Source organism: Oncorhynchus kisutch, linkage group LG22, assembly GCF_002021735.2.
Source record: "Oncorhynchus kisutch isolate 150728-3 linkage group LG22, Okis_V2, whole genome shotgun sequence".
Classification (NCBI taxonomy): Eukaryota; Metazoa; Chordata; class Actinopteri; order Salmoniformes; family Salmonidae; genus Oncorhynchus; species Oncorhynchus kisutch.
In genome coordinates, this window is record NC_034195.2 from 36,263,472 (window position 1) to 36,286,456 (window position 22,985).

A 22,985-nucleotide genomic window follows, 5' to 3' on the forward strand; every position below is an offset into this window, starting at 1 on the left:
TCAGTTTGTAAGGCACAGGAGGTTAGTGACCCCTTAATTGGGAAGGACACGCTTGTGGTAATGGCTGGAGAGGAATAATTGGAATAGTATCAAATACATAAACACATTTTTTCTGCTATTGTAAACACTTAAAATAAAAAGATTATGGTCAGGGAGTTCAGGATTATTTTATGTGTATGTAGGACATATGTGTATGGTGTGCAGACCTTCAGAAGTGCAGGCTAGGCTCCTGCCTGACTGCCCCGGTGTCATTGCCCCCACTTTGTTCTAATGACAGCAAACAAATTCTAATGACAGCAACAAATATTACCTGGTCACCCAGGGGCAAGGGGGAATTGTGATGTGTGCAGTGGGCCCTATGTTATTTAATGTAATTCTATTTTATTCTATTCTACATAATATTCAATTGCTTTTCCTTATACTATATGACAAACTGACAAAACTGTGTAGAATTACTGATGCGAAAGAACTGTGTAGTTGAGAGTCATGGATATATTATGGTCTATGGTGAGAGTATTGTCATAGCAACATGATTAAAATCTGTCCAATATTTTCCTTACTGATTTATGTAGGAGAGGAGACTAGGACAGAACTCGTAGTATATATACATTTTATGCAGTCTATTGTGATGACTTGAAAATAATCTACAAGATCGTGTGAGAAAAAGTTATTTCAATGCTACTTCGGGAGGGCAGGAGGTGACTCAGAAGATTCCAAGCGAAGCAGACACACCCCCGCCAACACCCTACGGGGCCACCTAGAACTTCTGTCATCGCTTACACTCTACTCTATATAATATTTGCCGTCTTTCTCCATAAGGCACCAAAGGCAACTGAACCATTGTAACGATAACACAATGGGTTGTATACAAAGCTTCAGGCAATGCTGTGACCGGCCGAAAAATACCAATGTCCGAATTAGTCTTCCAGCAGTGTGTTTCGTATGGCAAATTGCCATGATCATCTTATTCGGCATTTTTATCCGTTATAACGAGGAATCCGACACACATTGGATAGAGCATAAAACATCTAATAACATATCCAGTAACATTGAGAACGACTTCTATTTCAGATATCCAAGTAAGTGACCCAAAATTACCTGCTCTTTTGCGTTTCAATCTTAAGTGCTGTTTTCTTTTTATATTGATTTACTATTTAGATTTTATTTCACCAACTAAACATTTCTGAAATAAAATAATTATATATATTCTAAACAAATCTTTGCCAATTTGGTTGTTTTATTTAGAAACGTAGGCTATTAGGGTAGTCCTTTTCCACAAATGATCACTTTTTATTGTCATATAAGAAAATTATTGAACACATAAGCTTATGAGAGCTGATGCTTCACAATTCCATATGCTTATTTGTACTTGCAAGGCAATGACCAGAACGTGAACATTATAGTTGAACATTGGATAAAATTATTAAATTAAACTTTTGTTCAGCAATAACATGTCATGTAATAGTTGTGAAAAATATAGATTATAAGAGGTCTATTACCCAAGAGGTAGGATTTTTGTATTTTCCAGGAATGTCATACTAACTTTCAATGATCTGTCACATATACACACAGGTGTACAATATATTTCCAGTAGGCTTTGTCCCTCTTCCTAAAGTTCATTATCCCCCACACCCTCTCACAACAGGTGCATCTGCAGACTCTCTGATGCTTATATCATATGAAATTGCTAGAATTACAAGATGAATAATAAACATCAAGGCGGTGCGTGTGTGTTACATGTGTGTGTTGTCTGTGCATGGTTGTGTGTGTGTTGTTGAGCTTCAGTTCAATTCGTTGTATAGAATCTTATTTCACCTGTTATAGAATTATGAGGGTGTGGTTGAATTTAGCTCAGTACAGGTGTGGGTGTCAGTCCTACCGCAGGACCAGGACTCAGGTGATAAATTATTTTGCTGTCACAGTCTGTTGTATAGAGACCAATCAAGCATGAGATCGAGGAGTAGGTCATTTGATCTCTGAAGTCAGTATGGGGACAATCTGAACTAGGCAGGGAGTTTTCTTCAAGGGCCATATTGTTTGTCTGGTACAAATAGATGCTGTATTTGTTAACCTGATATTATATAAGAGTGGGTAACATGTAGGATCTTAATTTGATCACCCTGTTGCAGGGGAACTTTCCTGCGATGCAGGACATTTAAAACTTGCAGTGTATTTAAGAAAAAAAAGTTTTATTGTCACATACACCAGATAGGTGCAGTGAAATGGTTAGCCTGGAGCAAATTAGGGTTAAATGCCTTACTCAAGTACACATACATTTTTCACCTTGTCGTCTCGTGTATTTGAGCCAGCAACCTTTTGGTTACTGCGCTAACTGCTAGGCTACATTTCCACTTGTAATTTTGACATGATTTTCCCTTACAAAAAATGTATCAAACCCTACAAAAAGGTCAATTTAATTATAATCCACATAATTCACATTTTCTGTTGCTGCAGGATTATTTCCCTGCTGTAGCAAACTACCTCAAATTAAGATCCTAAATCTGTGGTAGTATATTAGACTGTTGTGTACACTTTTTATTTGAGTAACTCATGTTTCACAGTGCGAATGCAACCTGTTGTCCTCTTGAATGCACCAGACAGTTATGGCTGCTCATCTTGAAAATGATACTGGCTTGTTAGTGCTAGTATTTATTCATACTGGTGTGTCCTGTGGATGTAGCCAAGAGTAATTTCTGTTGGCCATATGATTATTTTGGGGCGGCATGTATCCTAGTGGTTAGAGCATTGGGCCAGTAACCGAAATGTTGCCAGATCGAATCCCTGAGCTGACAAGGTAAAAATCGTTCTGCCTCTGAACAAGTCAGTTAACCCACTAGGCCATCATTGTAAATAAGAATGTGTTCTTAACTGACTTGCCTAGTGAAATAAAGGTTCAATAAAAATAAATAAATTCACTTGGATGATGACTTTCAAAGGATGATGAATTTGGAAGTCAGTGACAGGGGGTGTGTGCTCAGTTCCCTCCTGTACTCTCAGTTCCCTCCTGTACTCTCTGTTCACTCATGACTGCATGGCCAGGCATGACTCCAACACAATCATTAAATTTGCCGATGACACAACAGTGGTAGTCCTGATCACCGACAACGATGAGACAGCCTATAGGGAGGAGGTCAAAGACCTGGCAGTGTGGTGCCAGGACAACAACTTCTCACTCAACGTGATCAAGACAAAGGAGATGATTGTGGACTACAGGAAAAAGAGGACAGAGCACGTTCCCATTCTCATCGACGGGACTGCAGTGGAGCAGGTTGAGAGCTTCAAGTTCTTTGGTGTCCACATCACCAACAAACTATCATGGTCCAAACACCAAGACAGTCGTGAAGAGGGCACGACAAAACCTATTCCCCCTCAGGAGACTGAAAAGATTTGGCATGGGTCCTCAGAACCTCAAAAGATTCTACAGCTGCACCATCGAGAGCATGGTTGCATCACTGCCTGGTATGGCAACTGCTCGGCCTCCAACACTACAGAGGGTAGTGTGAACAACCCAGTACATTACTGGGGCCAAGCTTTCTGCTATCCAGGACCTAAATACCAGGCGCTGTCAGAGGAAGGCCCTAAAAATTGTCAAAGACTCCAGTCACCCTAGTCATAGACTGTTCTCTCTGCTTTATTTGCACTGCCCCCCACCCCCTCTTTATACCACTGCTACTCTCTGTTGTCATCTATAAATCGTCACTTTAATAACTCTACCTACATGTACATACTTCCTCAAATAACCGGTGACCCCGCGCATTGTACCCCCTGTATAGTCTCGCTATTTTTATTTCACTGCTGCTCTTTAATTGCTTGTTACTTTTATCTCTTGTTCCTATATGTATTTTTTGAAACGGCATTGTTGGTTAGGGGCTCGTAAGTAAGCATTTCACTGTAAGGTGAAAACACCTACACCTGTTGTATTCGGAGCATGTGACTAATATCATTTGATTTGATTTGAATTTGTTTTCTTGTAAAAAATGTCAAATGAAGTATTTGCGTCTACCAAGTTCACAATAATGTTTTGCATCCCTTTTTACCTGTACATTATTTATACAAACTGTATATGTTTATGTATGGCCTCCATACATCACCTTCTATGTTTTAGTCTGTATATTGTGTCTATGCCCTTGAGAATGCTCATGTTTTCCTTTTGAACGTTGTGGAACTGCAATGTGAGTATCCCAAGAAGCTTAATCTTGAGTTTTGGTATGGTACGTTCTAGATGAGCCCTCGATGATTTTGCATGGGGGATGTACACATTGTAAATATGGGGCTTCCAGCATGGACAGAAACCAAACCTTCCATGTAAACAGCTTTCTACTCGTACTATGGGTATCTATGAGGTTATTTGTGTATACTGTATCTACACAGTTAGTAACACAGAGATGTCCTTGAACCATGTTTGCATCATTTTCACTCTTGACATTTCCATTATCCCCCATGTCACCTTTACTCGCTCACACGCCGTGTTGTGAAACGGGTTTTTTTGAAAGACGGGACAATCACAATTATTTTTCTTAATGATAACAGCATTAAAGATACATAGAGTATCAGTCAAAAGTTTGGACACATCAACTCATTCAAGGGTTTTTCTTTATTTTACTATTTTCTACATTGTAGAAAAGTAGTTTAAACATCAAAACTATGAATTAACACATGTAGTAACCAAAAACAAAGCGTTTTGTTAAACAAAGCTAAATATATTTTATATTTGAGTAGCCACCCTTTGCCTTGATGACAGCTTTGCACACTCTTGGTATTCTCTCAACCAGCGTCATGAGGTAGTCACCTGGAATGCCTTTCAATTAACAGGAGTGCTTTGTTAAAAGATAATTTGTGGAATTTCTTTCCTCTCTTAATGTGTTTGAGCCAATCAGTTGTGTTGTGACAAGGTAGGGGTGTTATACAGAAGAAAGCCTTTTTTGGTAAAAGACCAAGTCCATATTATGGCAAGAACAGCTCAAATGAGCAAAGAGAAACGACAGTCCATCATTACTTTAAGACATGAAGGTCAGTCAATGCTGAAAATGTCAAGAACTTCAGTCGCAAAAAAACATCAAACACTATGATGAAACTGGCTCTCATGAGGACCGACAGGAAAGGAAGACCCAGAGTTACCTCTGATGTAGAGAATGAGTACATTAGAGTTAACTCCACCTCAGATTGCAGCCCAAATAAATGCTTCACAGATTTCAAGTCACAGACACATGTCAACATCAACTATTCAGATGAGACTGCGTGAATCAGGCCTTCATGGTTCCAATGCTGCAAAGAAACCACTATACAGGTGGAAATCTGTCCTTTCGTCTGATGAGTCCCAACCGCTGTATCTTTGTGAGATGCAGAGTAGGTAAATGGATTATCTCCGCATGTGTGGTTCACACCGTGAAGCATGGAGGAGGAGGTGTGATGGCGTGGGGGTGCTTTGCTGGTGACACGGTCTGTGATTTATTTAGAATTCAAGGCACACTTAACCAGCATAGCTACCACAGCATTCTGCAGCACATCACCCTCCCATCCGGTGTGCGCTTAGTGGTACTATCATTTGTTTTCAACAGGACAATGACCCAACTCCAGCCTGTGTAAGGGCTATTTGACCAAGAAGGAGAGTGATGGAGTGCTGCATCAGATGACCTGGCCTCCAAAATCACCCAAACTCAACCCAATTGAGATGGTTTGGGATGAGTTGGACCGCAGAGTTAATGAAAAACAGCCAACAAGTACTCAGCATATGTGGGAACTCCTGATTTGTTTAACAGTTTTTTGGTTACTACATGATTCCATATGTGTTATTTCATAGTATTTCATTATTATACAATGTAGTAGGTGTGTCCAAACTCTTGACTGGTACTGTATATATACCAAAGTATCAGCTATCACACCATGTAAAGGAACAACCTCCTAATTAAAACATTTTTTCATAAAATACTCCTACTGTAACTGGATTTATGTCAACTCCATCAGAGGAAATTAATTTTTACATTTATTGTTTCGAACAAGTGTTTAAAGGCCTTGATTGTTTCATTCTAACATTAGATTATTCCAACATGAAATACAAATCTCCAAACATATTTTTGTCTTGTTTTACTTTGGCATGTATTTCAAGATTCAGAACGTAAAACAAGATTTATTAAGGAAATATGACCCTTTATGTCCAGTACAGCAAATACTTCAATAGTGTAAGCATATATTGCATGACAATGGTTAACAGTCTGTGACAAAGCTGACAAGCCACTGACGGAGTTGACAATAGATACAGTTGAAGTTGGAAGGTCACATACACCTTATCCTTAAACTCAGTGTTTCACAATTCCTGACATTTAATCCTAGTAAAAATTCCCTGTGAGTAGTTAGTAGAGAAAATTATTTATTTCAGCTTTTATTTTTATCACATTCCCATTGGCTCAGCTTTTCTCACATTCCCAGTGGGTCAGAAGTTTACACACACTCAATTAGGATTTGGTAGCATTCTTTAAATTGTTTAACTTGGGTCAAACATTTCAGGTGGCCTTCCACAAGCTTCCCACAATAAGTTGGGTGAATTTTAGCCCATTCCTCCTGACAGAGCTGGTGTAACTGAGTCAGGTTTGTAGGCCTCCTTGCTCGCATATGCTTTTTCAGTTCTGCACACAAATGTTCTATAGGATTGAGGTCAGGGCGTTGTGATGGCCACTCCAATACCTTGACTTTGCCATTTTGCCCCAACTTTGGAAGTATGCTTGGGGTCATTGTCCATTTGGAAGACCCATCTGCGACCAAGATTTTACTTCCTGACTGATATCTTGAGATGTTGCTTCAATATATCCACATAATTTTCCTTCCCCATTTATTTTGTGAAGTGCACCAGTCCCTCCTGCAGCAAAGCACCCCCACAACATGATGCTGCCACCCCCTGTTACGCTCTTCGATGGAAGGATCGGACCAAGGTGCAGCGTGGTAGGCGTACAGTTTAATTTATTAAATGAACACCGAAAAAACAACAAAATACAAAACGTAACGTCTAGTAGGGCTAAACAGCACAGTACCAAAAACAAGATCCCACAAACTACAGGTGGAAAAAGGCTGCCTAAGTATGATCCCCAATCAGAGACAACGATAGACAGATGCCTCTGATTGGGAACCACACCCGGCCAACTTCGAAATAGAAAACATAGATTTCCCACCTTAGTCACACCCTGACCTAACCAAATAGAGAATTAAAAGGATCTCTAAGGTCAGGGCGTGAAACCCCCGTGCTTCACGGTTCGGATGGTGTTCTTCGGCTTGAAAGCCTCCCCCTTTTCCCTCCTCCATAACAATGGTCATTATGGCCAAACAGTTCTATTTTTGTTTCATCAGACCAGAGGACATTTCTCCAAAAATTACAATCTTTGTCCCCATGTGCAGTTGTAAACCGTAGTCTGGCTTTGTTATGGCGGATTTGGAGCAGTGCCTTCTTCCTTGCTGAGCAGCCTTTCAGGTTATGTCGATATAGAACTTGTTTCACTGTGGATATAGATACTTTTTGCATCTGTTTCCTCCAGCATCTTCACAAGGTCCTTTGCTGTTGTTCTGGGATTGATTTGCACTTTTCGCACCACATACGCAACAAATAATCTATAGTATAACAGCTGCGTGGTCCCATGGTGTTTATACTTGCTTACTATTGTTTGTACAGATGAACATGGTACCTTCAGGCATTTGGAAATTGCTTCCTTGTGGAGGTCCACAAGGTCTTGGCTGATATTTTTTTATTTTCCCATGATGTCAAGCAAAGAGGCACTAAGTTTGAAGATAGGCCTTGAAATACATCCACAGGTACACCTCCAATTGACTCAAATTATGTCAATTAGCCTATCAGAAACTTCTAAAGACATGACATAATTTTCTGGAATTTTCCAAGCCGTTTAAAAGGCACAGTCAACTTAGTGTATGTTAAAACTTCAGACCAACTGGAATTGTGATACAGTGAATTAATTGTGATACAGTGAAATAATCTATTTGTAAACAATTGTTGGAAAAATTACTTGTGTCATGCACAAAGTAGATGTCCTAACCCACTTGCCAAAACTATAGTTTGTTAACAAGACATTTGTAGATTGGTTGAGAAACTAGTTTTAATGACTCCAACCTAAGTGTATGTAAACTTCCAACTTCAACAGTACTCAAAACAGATATATTCTTGTCTCTAAAAATACAAGTTAATTACAAATATTTGTAAAACATGGACATTTGTTTATTTAACTTTCCCCAAGAAAAAAATCTTTCAGCACTCTGACCGTGTGTATTGACAAATTGCATATTTTTCTTCTTTATTCAAGTGGTATACTACATAGCAATTTTGTTTTTCCTCAGTTGCTTTATGACTGTAAAACCTAATTAAAATGAATATGTGTCACATTCTGACCTTTATTTCCTTTGTTTTGTCTTTATTTAGTATGGTCAGGGCGTGAGTTGGGGTGGGCAGTCTATGTTTGTTTTTCTATGTTTGGGGTTCTGTTTCGGCCTACTATGGTTCTCAATCAGAGGCAGGTGTCATTAGTTTTATCTGATTGAGAATCATACTTAGGTAGCCTGGGTTGCACTGTTGGTTTGTGGGTGTTTGTTTCCGTGTGTGTGTTTGTCGCCACATGGTACTGTTTTGTTTTTTGTAGATTTCACATTATTGTTTTTTGTTCGAGTGTTCATTTGTCTTTATTAAAAACATTATGGACACTTACCACGCTGCATCTTGATCCGATCCTTACTCCTCTTCAGACGAAGAGGAGATCTGCCGTTACAACATGTTTGAACCAAAAATCTTATTCTATCTTACTATATAAGGGAGATGGAGTTGACAGGTTACAGTTGTGACCATGGTGATTGCAATAATGTTTGTTTAAATTGTAGACAACTTTTCCGACCATGAGTGGTCTTGTTGCACTATATTTAATCAGCAGGTGAAGAAGGGAAATCATATGAGAGTGTAAATTTACTCATCAGACATTTTACTACATAGTTTCCACAGAGGGTGGATAGCCTATATATAAAATCAGCATAAAAAGAAACGTCCTCTCCCTGTCAACTGCCTTTATTTTCAGAAAACATAACATGTGTAAATAGTTGTATGAACATAGCAAGATTCAACAACTGACACACAAACTGAACAAGTTCCACAGAAATTGAATAATGTGTCCCTGAACAAAGGGGGGTTCAAAATCAAAAGTAACAGTCAGTATCTGGTGAAGCCACCAGCTGCATTAAGTATTGCAGTGCATCTCCTCATGGACTGCACCAGATTTGCCAGTTCTTGCTGTGAGATGTTACCCCACCAAGGCACCTGCAAGTTCCCGGATTTTTCTGGGGGGAATGGCCCTAGCCCTCATCCTCGATTCAACAGGTCCCAGAAGTGCTCATTGGGATTGAGATCCGGGCTCTTCGCTGGCCATGGCAGAACACTGACATTCCTGTCTTGCAGGAAATCACACCCATAACGAGCAGTATGGCTGGTGGAATTGTCATGCTGGAGGGTCATGTCTGCAGGAAGGGTACCAAATGAGGGAGGAGGATGTCTTCCCTGTAACGCACAGCGTTGAGATTTCCTGCAATGACAACAAGCTCTGTCCGATGATGCTGTGACACTCCGCCCCAGACCATGACGGACCCTCCACCTCCGATCAATCCCGCACCAGAGTACAGGCCTCGGTGTAACGCTCATTCCTTCAACGATAAACGCGAATCCGACCATCACCCCTGGAGAGACAAAACCGTGACTCATCAGTGAAGAGGACTTTTTGCCAGTCCTGTCTGACCATCAACAGTGGGTTTGTGCCCATAGGCAACTATGTTTGCCCGGTGATGTCTGGTGAGGACCTGCCTTACAACAGGCCTACAAGCCCTCAGTCCAGCCTCTCTCAGCCTATTGCCGACAGTCTAAGCACTGATTGAGTGATTGTGCATTCCTGGTGTAACTCAGGCAGTTGTTGTTGCCATCCTGTACCTGTCCCACAGGTGTGATGTTCAGATGTACCGATCCTGTGCAGGTGTTGTTACACATGGTCTGCCACTGCAAGGACAATCAGCTGTCCATTCTGTAGCCCTGTCTTAGGCATCTCACAGTACTGACATTGCAATGTATTGCCCTGGCCACATCTGCAGCCCTAATGCCACATTCACACAGATGAGCAGGGACCCAAGGCATCTTTCTTTTGGTGTTTTTCAGAGTCCGTGGGAAGGCCTCTTTAGTGTCCTAAGCTTTCATAACTGTGACCTTAATTTTTTAAAACTAGGCATGTCAGTTTATAACAAATTCTTATTTTCAATGACATCCTAGGAACAGTGGGTTAACTGCCTTGTTCAGGGTCAGAACGACAGATTTTGACCTTGTCAGCTCAGGGATTCAATCTTGCAACCTTTCGGTTACAAGTCCAACACTCTAACCACTAGGCTACCTGCCACCCTTACTGCCTATTGTCTGTAAGCTGTTAGTGTCTTATTGACCGTTCCACAGGTGCATGTTCAATAATTGTTTATGGTTCATTGAACAAGCATGGGAAACAGTGTTTAAACCCTTTACAATGAAGATCTGTGAAGTTATTTGGATTTTTACGAAATATCTTTGAAAGACAGGGTCCTGAAAAAGGGACGTTTCATTTCTTGCTGAGTTTAGTTTCCATGTCTAATTCATTCTCTTTGTAGAACAAGGATTAATATGTAACTGATTACAATTGACCCTCTCATTTCCCTAAGTGATGATCTGCACCTTATAACCTTCCCTACCTCTCCCCCACCTACCACGCCTCGCCCTCTTTTTCCCCCAGGTTTCCAGGATGTCCATGTGATGATCTTTGTGGGCTTCGGTTTCCTCATGACCTTCCTGAAGCGCTACAGCTTCGGTGCCGTTGGCTTCAACTTCCTCATCGCCGGCTTCGGCCTTCAGTGGGCACTTCTGATGCAGGGATGGTTCCACTCTCTGGACCCAATGGACGGCAAGATCAAGATCGGCGTGGAGAGGTTAGAGTCCCTCGGTTTTGGTCTAACAGCGTTAAACTTGTTTCTTTGAATCTTCTGTCCTTTGTGACTAATGAGATCAGTGAATGCTGGTGTCATATTTGATAGGTGAAAGTGATGTCACCACAGTGGTCACCTGGAAAGACGAAAGTGAATATTGTATGCATTTATATTTAAAAAAACACTTTACATTGTAATGTAAGTAACATAAACAAATCTCAACCCATCCAACAATGTATAGAGCCCTGACCATTCACTGACTATAATTGGACAGATACTTGACATATTATGTTTAACCTTATGAATGAGTCCTATGTGAATGAGTCAGTCGTGCAAAACATATGCCTACATCATTGAAATCAATCTATAGAATAACATGTGTGGATGGAAACGAATCCTGTATGCGTGCATGGTGGGAGTGCCAGAGAGAACCTATCGTGATGCCAGAGAAGTGGAGGAACCGGTCTGCATTTGAAAATCCCTTATGTATCACCTTTTACTGTTGATCCTCCTGGCTTGTGAGATATACTGTCTGTGGACACAATAATGTGAGGGCAAACAAAAACACAGTACTACATGTAATCACGCATTTATGATACTGTTGAAGTATTGTATTAACAGATAACACTCTATGTGTGGGTGCTTGTCTGTGTGACGTGTGTGCGTGTAAGCAAACGTGTGTGTGTGTGTGTGCGTGTAAGCAAACGTGTGTGTGTGTGTGTGTGTGTGTGTGTGTGTGTGTGTGTGTGTGTGTGTGTGTGTGTGTGTGTGTGTGTGTGTGTGTGGTGTGTGTGCATGCGTGCGTGTCTGCATCTGTGTGAGCATAGTTTACTCATAAATTGTGTAGGGGGGTTATGTGAGATCATAGAAATACTGTGCTTAGAGGGGGTGCAGCTCTGTGTGTGGTTTAATTTGTAACAAACTACTGAAGGATACAAATTGAACAAGTCAGTATACTGTATCATAAAGTTGGACTGGCAATTTAATAACAAGGTTCTTAAATTATTATTCAACTATTGGCCTTTGAGGATGAAGTCATTGTCATTATTTTCTGTGACCATTTCAAAGGGACAATGATATGGTCATGCTACACTTTTAAAACATAGACTCACCAATATCCCGTTATTATTTGGGATACTTTAGTATTCTGTTTTTTAGTTGATGCATATGAACATAATATCCCGTTTACAATAACCATAAAAAGCTTGTATCCCGGTTATGAGAAACCCGGATAAGATGCCTGGGATATGCTGATCTTAGATGGGATACTGTGGCATGTCAAACTTTATTCCCTTTACTGTTGTTTTTCGTAGTCTGTGCAGGTTCAGCTTAGCATGTCATGGTTGTTGTGTTATGATGTTTTCATCTGATTGTCAAACCAATGAACATAAAAAACCATGCTATACCTGCACAGTTCCATCCACCATATTAATTCCATAATAATGTATTTTGCTGATACTCCTTACTGGACCATATAGCCTACCGGTTAAGGCTACTTTCACCACAAATGTATATATGTTTCTGCTTATAATATCCGACATTTGGTAGGCCATATTATAATTTCTGACATTTGGTAGGCCATTTGTTTGTCAACTATAGTTAGATACATGCAGCTTCTCTTCTGTCATAACTTGTTGCCTCAGAAGACTAAATAAAATGTTCACGAGAATAATTTCATACATCGACAGAATGAATGCATTATTAATCAAGTTAATTAACACTGCTAAAGTTGAATGTTTCGTTCAGGGGCCGGGGAGAAAGATTGGAAAGATTGTTCCATTTCAGAATGTCCAAATGTCATCAGTTTTACCGGTTTAAAGGAAATGAAAAGATGAGAAAATGATAAACACGTTTCTGATAAGACTGTGTGCATATTTTATGTGGTTGAAATACTGTCTGAAATCATATCTCTCCACTCCTGTTCCCAAGACTAAATGTATATTTGTTGTATAATTTCACTGCAAGAAATGCATAATTCTGCAGGAGTTAATATTATTTTACATGTGAGAGGTTATAGGCCCACTGTCAGTGTCCACATTTCAGTTACTATTCCATTTAACCCATATTCAATTAGGAATATTCTGTTTATTTCTGGAGACAGGGATACTCGTGAGCAGGATATCAAAGGTGCATGTAAACAGTTTATCCCAAATAAGCCGTTCAGGGGGATATGAGCTACTATCCGGAACACTGTGCACTTGTAAATGTAGTCAGTGACCAAATGACAAAATACAGCACAAACATATCTGGTACCAGGCTGACACTGACCCAGTATACATTCTAATCTTACCCTGGTTCTGTCCTTCTCAGCATGATCAATGCAGACTTCTGTGTAGCCAGCTGCCTGATAGCGTATGGGGCGGTGCTAGGCAAGGTGAGCCCAGTCCAGTTGATGGTGATGACGCTTTTTGGAGTCACTCTGTATGCTGTGGAGGAGTATATCATCCTCAGCCTCATACATGTAAGTCTTTACTAAATAATAAAGGCTTTAACATTAAGTCCTGCATAAAACCTGCATACATGGTTCTCAAGAATGGCACACAGTGATGCTGTGTCATGGTACGTGCTTGTTTGATTGATTGAATGCATTTACCTTTACAATAAAGCTTAATGGAATAGATGCAGATATACTGGACAAAATTATAAACGCAACATGCAACAATTTCAAAGATTTTACTGAATTACAGTTCATATAAGGAAATCAGTTAAATTAAATATATTATTTAGGCCCTAATCTATGGATTTCACATGACTGTGAATACAGATATACATTTGTTGGTGATAACTTTTTTATTAAAGTAAGGGAGTGGATCAGAAAACCAGTCAGTATCTGGTGTGACTACCATTTGCATCATGCAGCGTGATGTATCTCCTTTGCATAGAGTTCACCAGGCTATTGATTGTGGCCTGTGGAATGTTGTCCCACTCCTCTTTTAATGTCTGTGTGAAGTTGCTGGATATTGGCGGGAACTGGAACACACTGTCATACACGTCGATCCAGAGCATCCCAAACATGCTCAATGGGTGACATGTCTGGTGAGTATGCAGGCCATGGAAGAACTGGGACCTTTAAAGCTTCCAGGAATTGTTTACAGATCTGTGCATTATCATGCTGAAACATGAGGTGATGGTGGCGGATGAATGGCATGACAATGGGCCTCAGGATCTCGTCACGGTGTCTCTGTGCATTCAAATTGCCATCGATAAAATACAATTGTGTTCGTTGTCCATAGCTTATGCCTGCCCATAACATAACTCCACCGTCACCATGGGGAACTCTGTTCACAACCCTGACATCAGAAAACCGCTTGCCAACACGGTGCCATACACGTGGTCTGCGGTTGTGAGTTCGGTTGGACGTACTGCAAAATTCTCTAAAACAATGCTGGATGCTGCTTATGGTAGAGAAATTAATATTAAATTGTATTCAATATTCTGGCAACAGCACAGGTGGACATTCCTGCAGTCATGCTGACTAAAGGAATGCTGTAATAATAATCATGCTATTGAATCAACTTTTAGATATGCCACACCTGTAAGGTAGATGGATTATCTTGGCAAAGGACAAATGCTCACTAACAGGGATGCAAACAAATTGGTGGACAAAATTTGAGAGAAATAAGCTTTTTGTGCACATAAAAATTTTCTTGGACCAACACTTTATATTTTGCATTTATATTTTTGTTCAGAGTACATACTAACGAGGTGGCTGGTTTACTGGATATCATTCTACATTATAGGCCAGGGATGCTGGTGGCTCCATGGTGATCCACACATTTGGGGCTTATTATGGTCTGTCCATCTCGTGGATGCTGTACCGGCCCAACCTGGACCAGAGCAAGCATCGGATTGGCTCCGTCTATCATTCAGACGTCTTTGCCATGATCGGTGAGGCTGAGCCATAATGGTTGACACTTTTCACATTTGCCATACTCATATTGGTGAAACTGTATCAACATTGATTCATTCCTGCCCCATAGGAACCCTGTTCCTGTGGATGTTCTGGCCTAGTTTTAACTCGGCCATCTCGGACCACGGGGATGGGCAGCATAGAGCAGCCATCAACACCTACCTGTCCCTGGCCGCCACTGTCCTCACCTCCATAGCCATCTCCAGTCTCTCCCAGAAGACCGGCAAGCTGGACATGGTAATGTAATGGACCCACATGGTGTGCATTACATACATTAGCCCGGTCCCAGATCTGTTTGTGCTGTCCTGCCAACTCCTATGATCATACTGTACCTACTAACTTTTATCATGTACTGCATCTCCACTCAAGCTATTGGCCAACTCCTTTGTTCCAGGTTCACATCCAGAACGCCACACTGGCCGGGGGAGTTGCCGTGGGAACGGCAGCGGAGTTCATGCTAATGCCTTATGGGTCTCTGATTGTAGGATTCTGCTGTGGCATCATCTCCACCCTGGGCTACATTTATATCACGGTAACGTAGAATATGGAGTCACATCAGTTTCATTCATGAGTTTTCTGTCTGTAACATTTCACTAAATGTGCTTACTGAATGCAGTGAAGGAGTATAATGGCTATTCGCTAGTATAATTGGGACTAGTTAGTGGCTTATGACTAGGCTACTCCTATTTGATTAGTGGTCATGTAGCTAGCTATGTGTCTTTGTCCCCTCAGCCATTCATGGAGAAATATCTGAAGATCCATGACACGTGTGGCATCCACAACCTCCATGCCATGCCTGGGGTCATAGGGGGCATTGTGGGCGCCATCACTGCTGCAGCCGCCAGTAAAGATGTCTATGGCACGGAGGGGTGAGTTCACAGGTTACAACTGTATGCCAAAAGAATGGCCTGTTATTATTTCAGTCTGCACCAGTTTTAGGCCTAATTGGCAGCTTGAAGGTGGTGAACTGTAATTATTATGCACATGCAGTAGTGGCACAGAAGATGGGCAACAAGAATACTGCGGCAATGAAAAGAATGTCTGCTCAGTTGTTGCCGCTTCTAAATGTGATATTTTCCTTAGACTTACTGATATAGAGTAACAATATTGTTTTTTAAATAGGTTGGCAAACACGTTTGACTTTATGGGGAAATGGAAAGATATGATGCCGACCCAGCAGGGAGGACACCAGGCAGCAGGGCTCTGTGTTGCCCTCTGCTTTGGAATCGGAGGAGGAATCATTGTTGGTGAGAGTGGTGTCCCGATTAGGTTGTGTGTGTGTGTGTTTTCATGAGAACATGTTACATGGTAGCTGTCAAGTTACTGTGGTATTGTAGTATTGTTTGGCTGGGGTTGAATAATTTCTACATGGACTCAGTCGTATAGTTAATGTTGGTGAGATGTTGTGTTTGTCCCCAGGCTGTATCCTGAGGTTACCGATCTGGGGGGATGCTCCTGATAACAGCTGCTTTGATGATGACATCTACTGGGAGGTGAGATACTGAACTAAACCATTAGTCTAAATAGCACGAAGACTGTGAAGCCATGTTGGAGCTATTTTTCTGAGGGTGATTTCTTAGTTTTTCAGTAATATTGTACCCCTTTTATTTCAACTGATTTATGTTATTGTTAAAGGGAAGTGTATGTTTCTGTCACCCCTGTCACCTAAAAAACAGTGTTTCCCTCATACTGTCACGTCCTACATGGAATGGCCAATACCAGTATTTAGCTATTAGCTTGTCTCCAGTCCAATAAGGGTTGTTTATTGTTATGTCTAAATGATCTTTGGTTTGAAGAGGCTGAGGAAGGAAATGGTAATGGAAACTATGTTTACCTCTTCTTTTACATGATATTGGAAGTTCTAATAAAAAAATGTTATGATGATGATGATTTCTGCCCCCAGTTACCTGAGGATGAAGAGAACAATCCACCTACCGTGGAGTACAATAACCACATGCGGAACAAGGCCGTGTAAGTAGCAGATTTGTGCAACAGTGTGATTATGGAGTTTTAAAATATATTTTTTAAGGTTTATGTTTCCTACACCTCATGGTACAGCATGAGAACTGCTTTGGTTCTCATAAGATGTGTTATGTCAAGTATCATCAAGATGGCAGCAGTGTATGCCCTCCGCTAGTTCAAACAATCCATGTTTGGGCCCACACAATACTGTTTGTATCGCCTCAAATGTGTGGAGACAGCATGGCACCATAGCCTCCTTTGAAATGCTGTGGGTGTGTCCAGTGGCCTACCCAGATAGGGGTGCTCCATAGCTCTGCACAGGTGCTTTCTGAAAGTGACCTCTGAAAGTGACCTTGAAGTTACACAGTAACTGTTGTGCTTGGTCTGAAAATGACAATAATCTTGCTTTTAGAATAAGGGATTTTTTTTTATTTAGGAGGTATTTGTCTATTTGATGTAAAACAATATAGAAAAGAACAGGAAACAACTTTTTATTCCATTTAAGTGAAACAATTTGAAAATAGAAAGAGTGTACTGGTCATAATTTATGAATTAGCTGGCTGGCTGAGGCCTTGACATGATACCGCGTTGGAGAAGCTGTGCAGCCTATATATTTACTTTCATTTGATGGTTGATGTTTAAATATGTGTTTAGAGGCTGTATCAGTTTCACACAAAGGTTGTAACCTTAGTGTAACCTTGTCATTTACAGAACAGAATCGAATATATCTTTGGAACGGAGACAGAACTGACGCTAGAGCCTGATGTCATCTCCCCCCTACACTTTCAACTAATGGTCCTATCCTACACTGACTCCTGCTGGACAGAAACCAGTCATCTCCTCTTCACCACTCTTTATACTGTTCTGTTCATGGAATTTATAGAAACACTGATACTTGTTATCTTTAATGAAATCACATTGGAAAATAATAAAATAGCCAGATAAAATTGATGGTGGCATGTTTTATCACCAGGCATATGTCGAATCACAAGCAGACTCTTAATCATTCATATTAACTGTAAAATAGGCTACTGTATGTGACTGTACACTGTCTTTATACAGCCCACACCTCCGGTGATGCTGGTGCTCCAATAATTATTGCAGTCATCAGAATTTGTGGAGATTCTATCCTTTTTGACAGGTATACTGTATGCCATGTTTTGTTTGTTTATGTTTTTTTAGGTCCCATTGCTGGGGTGTTTAATTGGGGGGACCAAGGGGGGGGGGCCAAGGGGGGACCAAGAACCGTTCATGGGTGGCAATGGGAAATCAGCAAATTGGCTTCAACTATGATGTATTGAATAGCTGTTTCAAATGGTCATTTTCGTCTGCCCTAATCTATTTAAATAAAACAATAATTCACAAAAAAACTTAACTTGTCTTCTAGCACTGACTTTGCTGATAATTACTTTATAATTATAGATTTTTTTTAAAACCTAAACCTTCCAACTCTGCACTTCATTCAACTGACAGCTGGGATCTACTATCCACGATGGGTGTGATGAAACAACGGAAGCCCCATTCATTTTCAACGGAGGGAAAAAAAGTGGGCAGATGGACCGCTGGGTAATGCGAGCATGCATGGGCAAGGGAGAGTGAACAGAGTTGGATTTAAGTTGGGGAAAGTTTAACTTTATGCAAATACTTTGCGATATCGTGATTGACCAATCAAAGCTCAGTATAGTTTCCAGCCACTACTGGATTGGCTGTTGATTCTAGCACTACCTAGCATGTTTGCTAGCACACAAATGAGGGCGAAGCTAGTGTGGCTATTTCAATTATCATTGTATTGTGGATCACGGCCATGAGAGAGAAGTTGCACTGTTCACTGCAGCTGTTTGATCCTCTCTCCATAGTCCTAAAGCCAGCCAGCCAAGCAAACAGCCTTCAAGCCCGCTCTAAGGCGTCCACATGGTCCTAAGCCCGCCCACGAATGGTCTAACAGTGTTACACTATACTAAACAAAAATATAAATGCAACATGCAACCATTTCAAATATTTTACTGATTTACAGTTCATATAAGGAAATCAGTCAATTTAAACAAATTCATCAGGCCCGAATATATGGATTTCACATGACTGGGAATACAGATATGCAGCACAGATACCTTAGAAAAAAGGTTGGGGCGTGGATCAGAAAAACAGTCAGTATCTGTTGTGACCACCATTTGCCTCATGCAGTGCAATGCATTTCCTTTGCATAGAGTTGATCAGGCTGTTGATTGTGGCCTGTGGAGTCTTGTCCCACTCCTCTTCAATGGCTGTGTGAAGTTGCTGGATATTGCCAGGAATTGGAACACGCTGTCGTACACGCCGATGCAATTGTGTTAGTTGTCCGTAGCTTATGTCTGCCCATACCATAACTCCACCAGCCCCATGGGGCACTCTGTTCACAACGTTGACATCAGCAAACTGCTTGCCCACACGACTCCATACAAGTGCTCTGTGGTTTTGAAGCCAGTTGGACGTACTGCCAAATTCTCTAAAACTATGACTTATGGTAGAGAAATTAACATTCAATGGTCTGGCAACAGCTCTGGTGGATATTCCTGCAGTCAGCATGCCAATTGCATGCCTCCTCAAATCTGTGGCAATGTGTTGTTTGACAAAACTGCAAATTTTAGAGTGGCTGTTTTTTGTCCCCGCCAAAAGGTGCACCTGTGAAATGATCATGCTGTTTAATCAGCTTCTTGATATGTCACACCTGTTAGGTAGATGGATTATCTTGGCAGAGGAGAAATGCTCACTAACAGGGATGTAAACAAATTTGTGCACTACATCTGAGAGAAATAAGTGCTTGAGAAATAAGTGCTTTGTGCTTATGGAACATACACATGCTTATTGCTCACATGGAGCAATCCAAACAAAAGACAACAAACTACAAGCACGTATATCCTACCAACGGGAAATTAAAAACTGTAATATCTTATGTTTCACCGAGTCGTGGCTGAACGAGACATGAATAACATACAGCTGGCAGGTTATTCACTATATCGGCAGGATAGAATAGCAGCCTCTGGTAAGAAAAGGGGTGGCGGTCTTTGTATATTTGTAAACAACAGCTGGTGCACGATATCTAGGGAAGTCTCAAGGTTTTGCTTGCCTTTACCAGCTCATGATAAGCTGCATACCACAATATCTACCTAGAGAGTTTTCATCTTTATCTTTTACCCACAAACCAATGCTGGCACTAAGACCGCACTCAATGAGCTGTATACAGTCATAAGCAAACAGGAAAATGCTCATCCAGAGGCGACGCTCCTAGTGGCCCGGGGACTTTAATGCAGGGAAACTTAAATCCGCTTTACCTCATTTCTACCAGCATGTTAAATGCGCAACCAGAGGGAAAAAAACTCAAATCCATCTTTTACTCCACACACAGAAACTCGTACAAAGCTCTCCCTCGCCCTCCATTTGGCAAATCTGACCATAATTATATCCCCTGATTCCTGCTTACAAGTGAAAATTAAAGCAGGAAGCACCAGTGACTTGGTCAATAAAAAAGTGGTCAGATGAAGCAGATGCTAAGCTACAGGACTGTTTTGCTAGCACAGACTGGAATATGTTCTGGGATTCCTTCGATGGCATTGAGGAGTACACCACATCAGTCACTGGCTTCATCAATAAGTGCATCTATGACGCACCAGAAGCCATGGATTATAGGCAACATCCGCACTGAGCTAAAGGGTAGAGCTGCTGCTTTCAAGGAGTGGAACTCCGACATGGAAGCTTATAAGAAATCCCGCTATGCCCTCCGACAAACCATCAAACAGGCAAATCGTCAATACAGGACAAGATCGACTACTACACCGGCTCGGATGCTCGTCGGATTCGGCAGGGCTTGCAAACTGTTACAGACTACAAAGGGAAGTACAGCCGAGAGCTGGCCAGTGACACGAACCTATCAGACGAGCTAAATTATTTTTATGTTCGCTTTGAGTCAAGTATCACTGAAACATGCATGAGAGCATCAGCTGTTCCAGACGACTGTATGATCACACTCACCGCAGCCGATGTGAATAAGACCTTTAAACAAGTCAACATTCACAAGGTACCAGGATGTGTACAGCATGCGCTGCCCAACTGGCAAGTGTCTTCACTGACATTTTCAACCTCTCCCTGTCTGAGTCTGTAATACCAACATGTTTCAAGCAGACCACCATAGTCCCTGTGCCCAAGAACACTAAGGTAACCTGCCTAAATGACTGCCAACCAGTAGCACTCATGTCTGTAGCCATGAAGTGCTTTGAAAGGATGGTCATGGCTCACATCAACACCATTATCCCAGAAACCCCAGACCCACTCCAATTTGCATACCGCCCCAATAGAACCCCAGATGATGCAATCTCTCGTGCACTCCACACTGCCCTTTTACACATGTACAAAATAAACACCTATGTGAGAATGCTATTCATTGACTACAGCTTAGCGTTCAACACCATAGTGCCCTCAAAGCTCATCACTAAGCTAAGGACCCTGGGACTAAACACCTCCCTCTGCAACTGGATCCTGGACTTCCTGACGGGTAAGGGTAGGTAACATCACATCCGCCATGCCGATTCTCAACACGGGGGCCCATCAGGGGTCTCCTCCTGTACTCCCTGTTCACTCAGGACTGCACGACCAGGCACGACTCCAACACAAAATTAAATCAAATCAAATTTTATTGGTCACATACACATATTTAGCAGATGTTATTGTGAGTGTTGGGAAATGCTTATGCTTCTAGATCCGACAGTGCTGCAGTATGTAACAGGTAATATCTAACAATTCCACAACAAAACCTAATACACACAATCTAGTAAAGGAATGGGATAAGAATGGTATCCAATTGTTTTTAGTAACTAATATCTTGTCTCATCGATACAACTCCCGTACGGGCTCGGGAGAGATGAATGTTGAAAGTCATGCGTCCTCCAATACACAACCCAACCGCACTGCTTCTTAACACAGCGCGCATCCAACCCAGAAGCCAGCCACACCAATGTGTCGGGGGAAACATACCCACGGACCTCCCGGTCGCGGCCGGTTGCGACAGAGCCTGGGCGCGAACCCAGTCTCTGGTGGCACAGCTTTAACCACTGCACCACCCGGGAGGCCCTGACCTCGCCTTCTAGATGGAAGCGGGGTGAATAGGCAGTGGCTCGGGTGGTTATTGTCCTTGATGATATTTTTTCCTTCCTGTGACATCAGGTGTTGTAGATGCCCTGGAAGGCAGGTAGTTTGCCCCTGGTGATGCGTTGTGCAGAACGCACCTCCCTCTGGAGAGCCCTGCGGTTGTGGGCGGTGCAGTTGCCGTACCAGGCATTGATACAGTCCGACAGGGTGCTCTCGATTGTGCACCTGTAAAAGTTAGTGAGGGTTTTTGGTGACAAGCCCTCACCTCCTCCCTGAAGAGGCGCTGTTGCACCTTCTTCACCACATTGTCTCTGTGTGGGTGGACCATTTCAGTTTGGCCATGATGTGTACGCCGAGGAACTTAAAACTTTCCACCTTCTCCGCTACTGTCCCATCGACGTGGATAGGGGGCGGCTCCCTCTGCTGTTTCCTGAAGTCCACGATCATCTCCTTTGTTTTGTTGACTTTGAGTGAGAGGTTATTTTCCTGTCACCACACTCTGAGGGCCCTCACCTCCTCCCTGTAGGCTGTCTCATCGTTGTTGGTAATCAAGCCCACTACTGTTGTGTCATCTGCAAACTTGATGATTGAGTTGGAGGCGTGCATGGCCACGCAGTCATGGGTGAACAGGGAGTACAGGAGGGGGCTGAGAACACACCTTTGTGGGGCCTCAGTGTTGAGGATCAGCGGAGTGGAGATGTTGTTTCCTACCTTCACTACCTGGGGGTGGCCCGTCAGGAAGTCCAGGACCCAGTTGCACAACGCAGGGTCAAGACCCAGGGACTCAAGCTGTATGATGAGTTTGGAGGGTACTATGGTGTTGAATGATGAGCTGTAGTCAATGAACAGCATTCTTACATAGGTATTCCTCTTGTCCAGATGGGATAGGGCAGTGTGCAGTGTGATGGCGATTGCATTGTCTGTGGATCTATTGGGGCGGTAAGCAAATTGAAGTGGGTCTAGGGTGACAGGTAGGGTGTAGGTGGTATAATCCTTAGCTAGTCTCTCAAAGCACTTCATGATGACA

At 41.9% G+C, this 22,985-nt stretch overlaps 1 protein-coding gene across 1 annotated transcript; it reads left to right on the forward strand.

Moving 5' to 3' along the window:
* Positions 1-757: 757 nt before the first annotated feature.
* LOC109867774 (ammonium transporter Rh type C 1) lies at positions 758-17,909 on the forward strand. Its single transcript, XM_020457055.2, has 11 exons — positions 758-1,079; positions 10,779-10,971; positions 13,279-13,429; positions 14,709-14,856; positions 14,949-15,115; positions 15,273-15,410; positions 15,611-15,747; positions 16,001-16,125; positions 16,298-16,371; positions 16,782-16,849; positions 17,552-17,909. Exons 1-11 carry the CDS (start codon positions 857-859, stop codon positions 17,589-17,591), a joined length of 1,464 nt encoding a protein of 487 aa, XP_020312644.1. The 5' UTR covers positions 758-856; the 3' UTR covers positions 17,592-17,909.
* The last annotated feature ends 5,076 nt before the right edge of the window (positions 17,910-22,985 follow it).

Excerpts from the sequence above, each read along its gene's own strand:
- LOC109867774 (XM_020457055.2), top strand. The coding sequence starts at position 857 with ATGGGTTGTATACAAAGCTTCAGGCAATGCTGTGACCGGCCGAAAAAT. Across the intron at positions 13,430-14,708 it reads TCATCCTCAGCCTCATACAT|GCCAGGGATGCTGGTGGCTC; the intron begins GTAAGTCTTTAC and ends TCTACATTATAG. Across the intron at positions 15,411-15,610 it reads TGGGCTACATTTATATCACG|CCATTCATGGAGAAATATCT; the intron begins GTAACGTAGAAT and ends TTGTCCCCTCAG.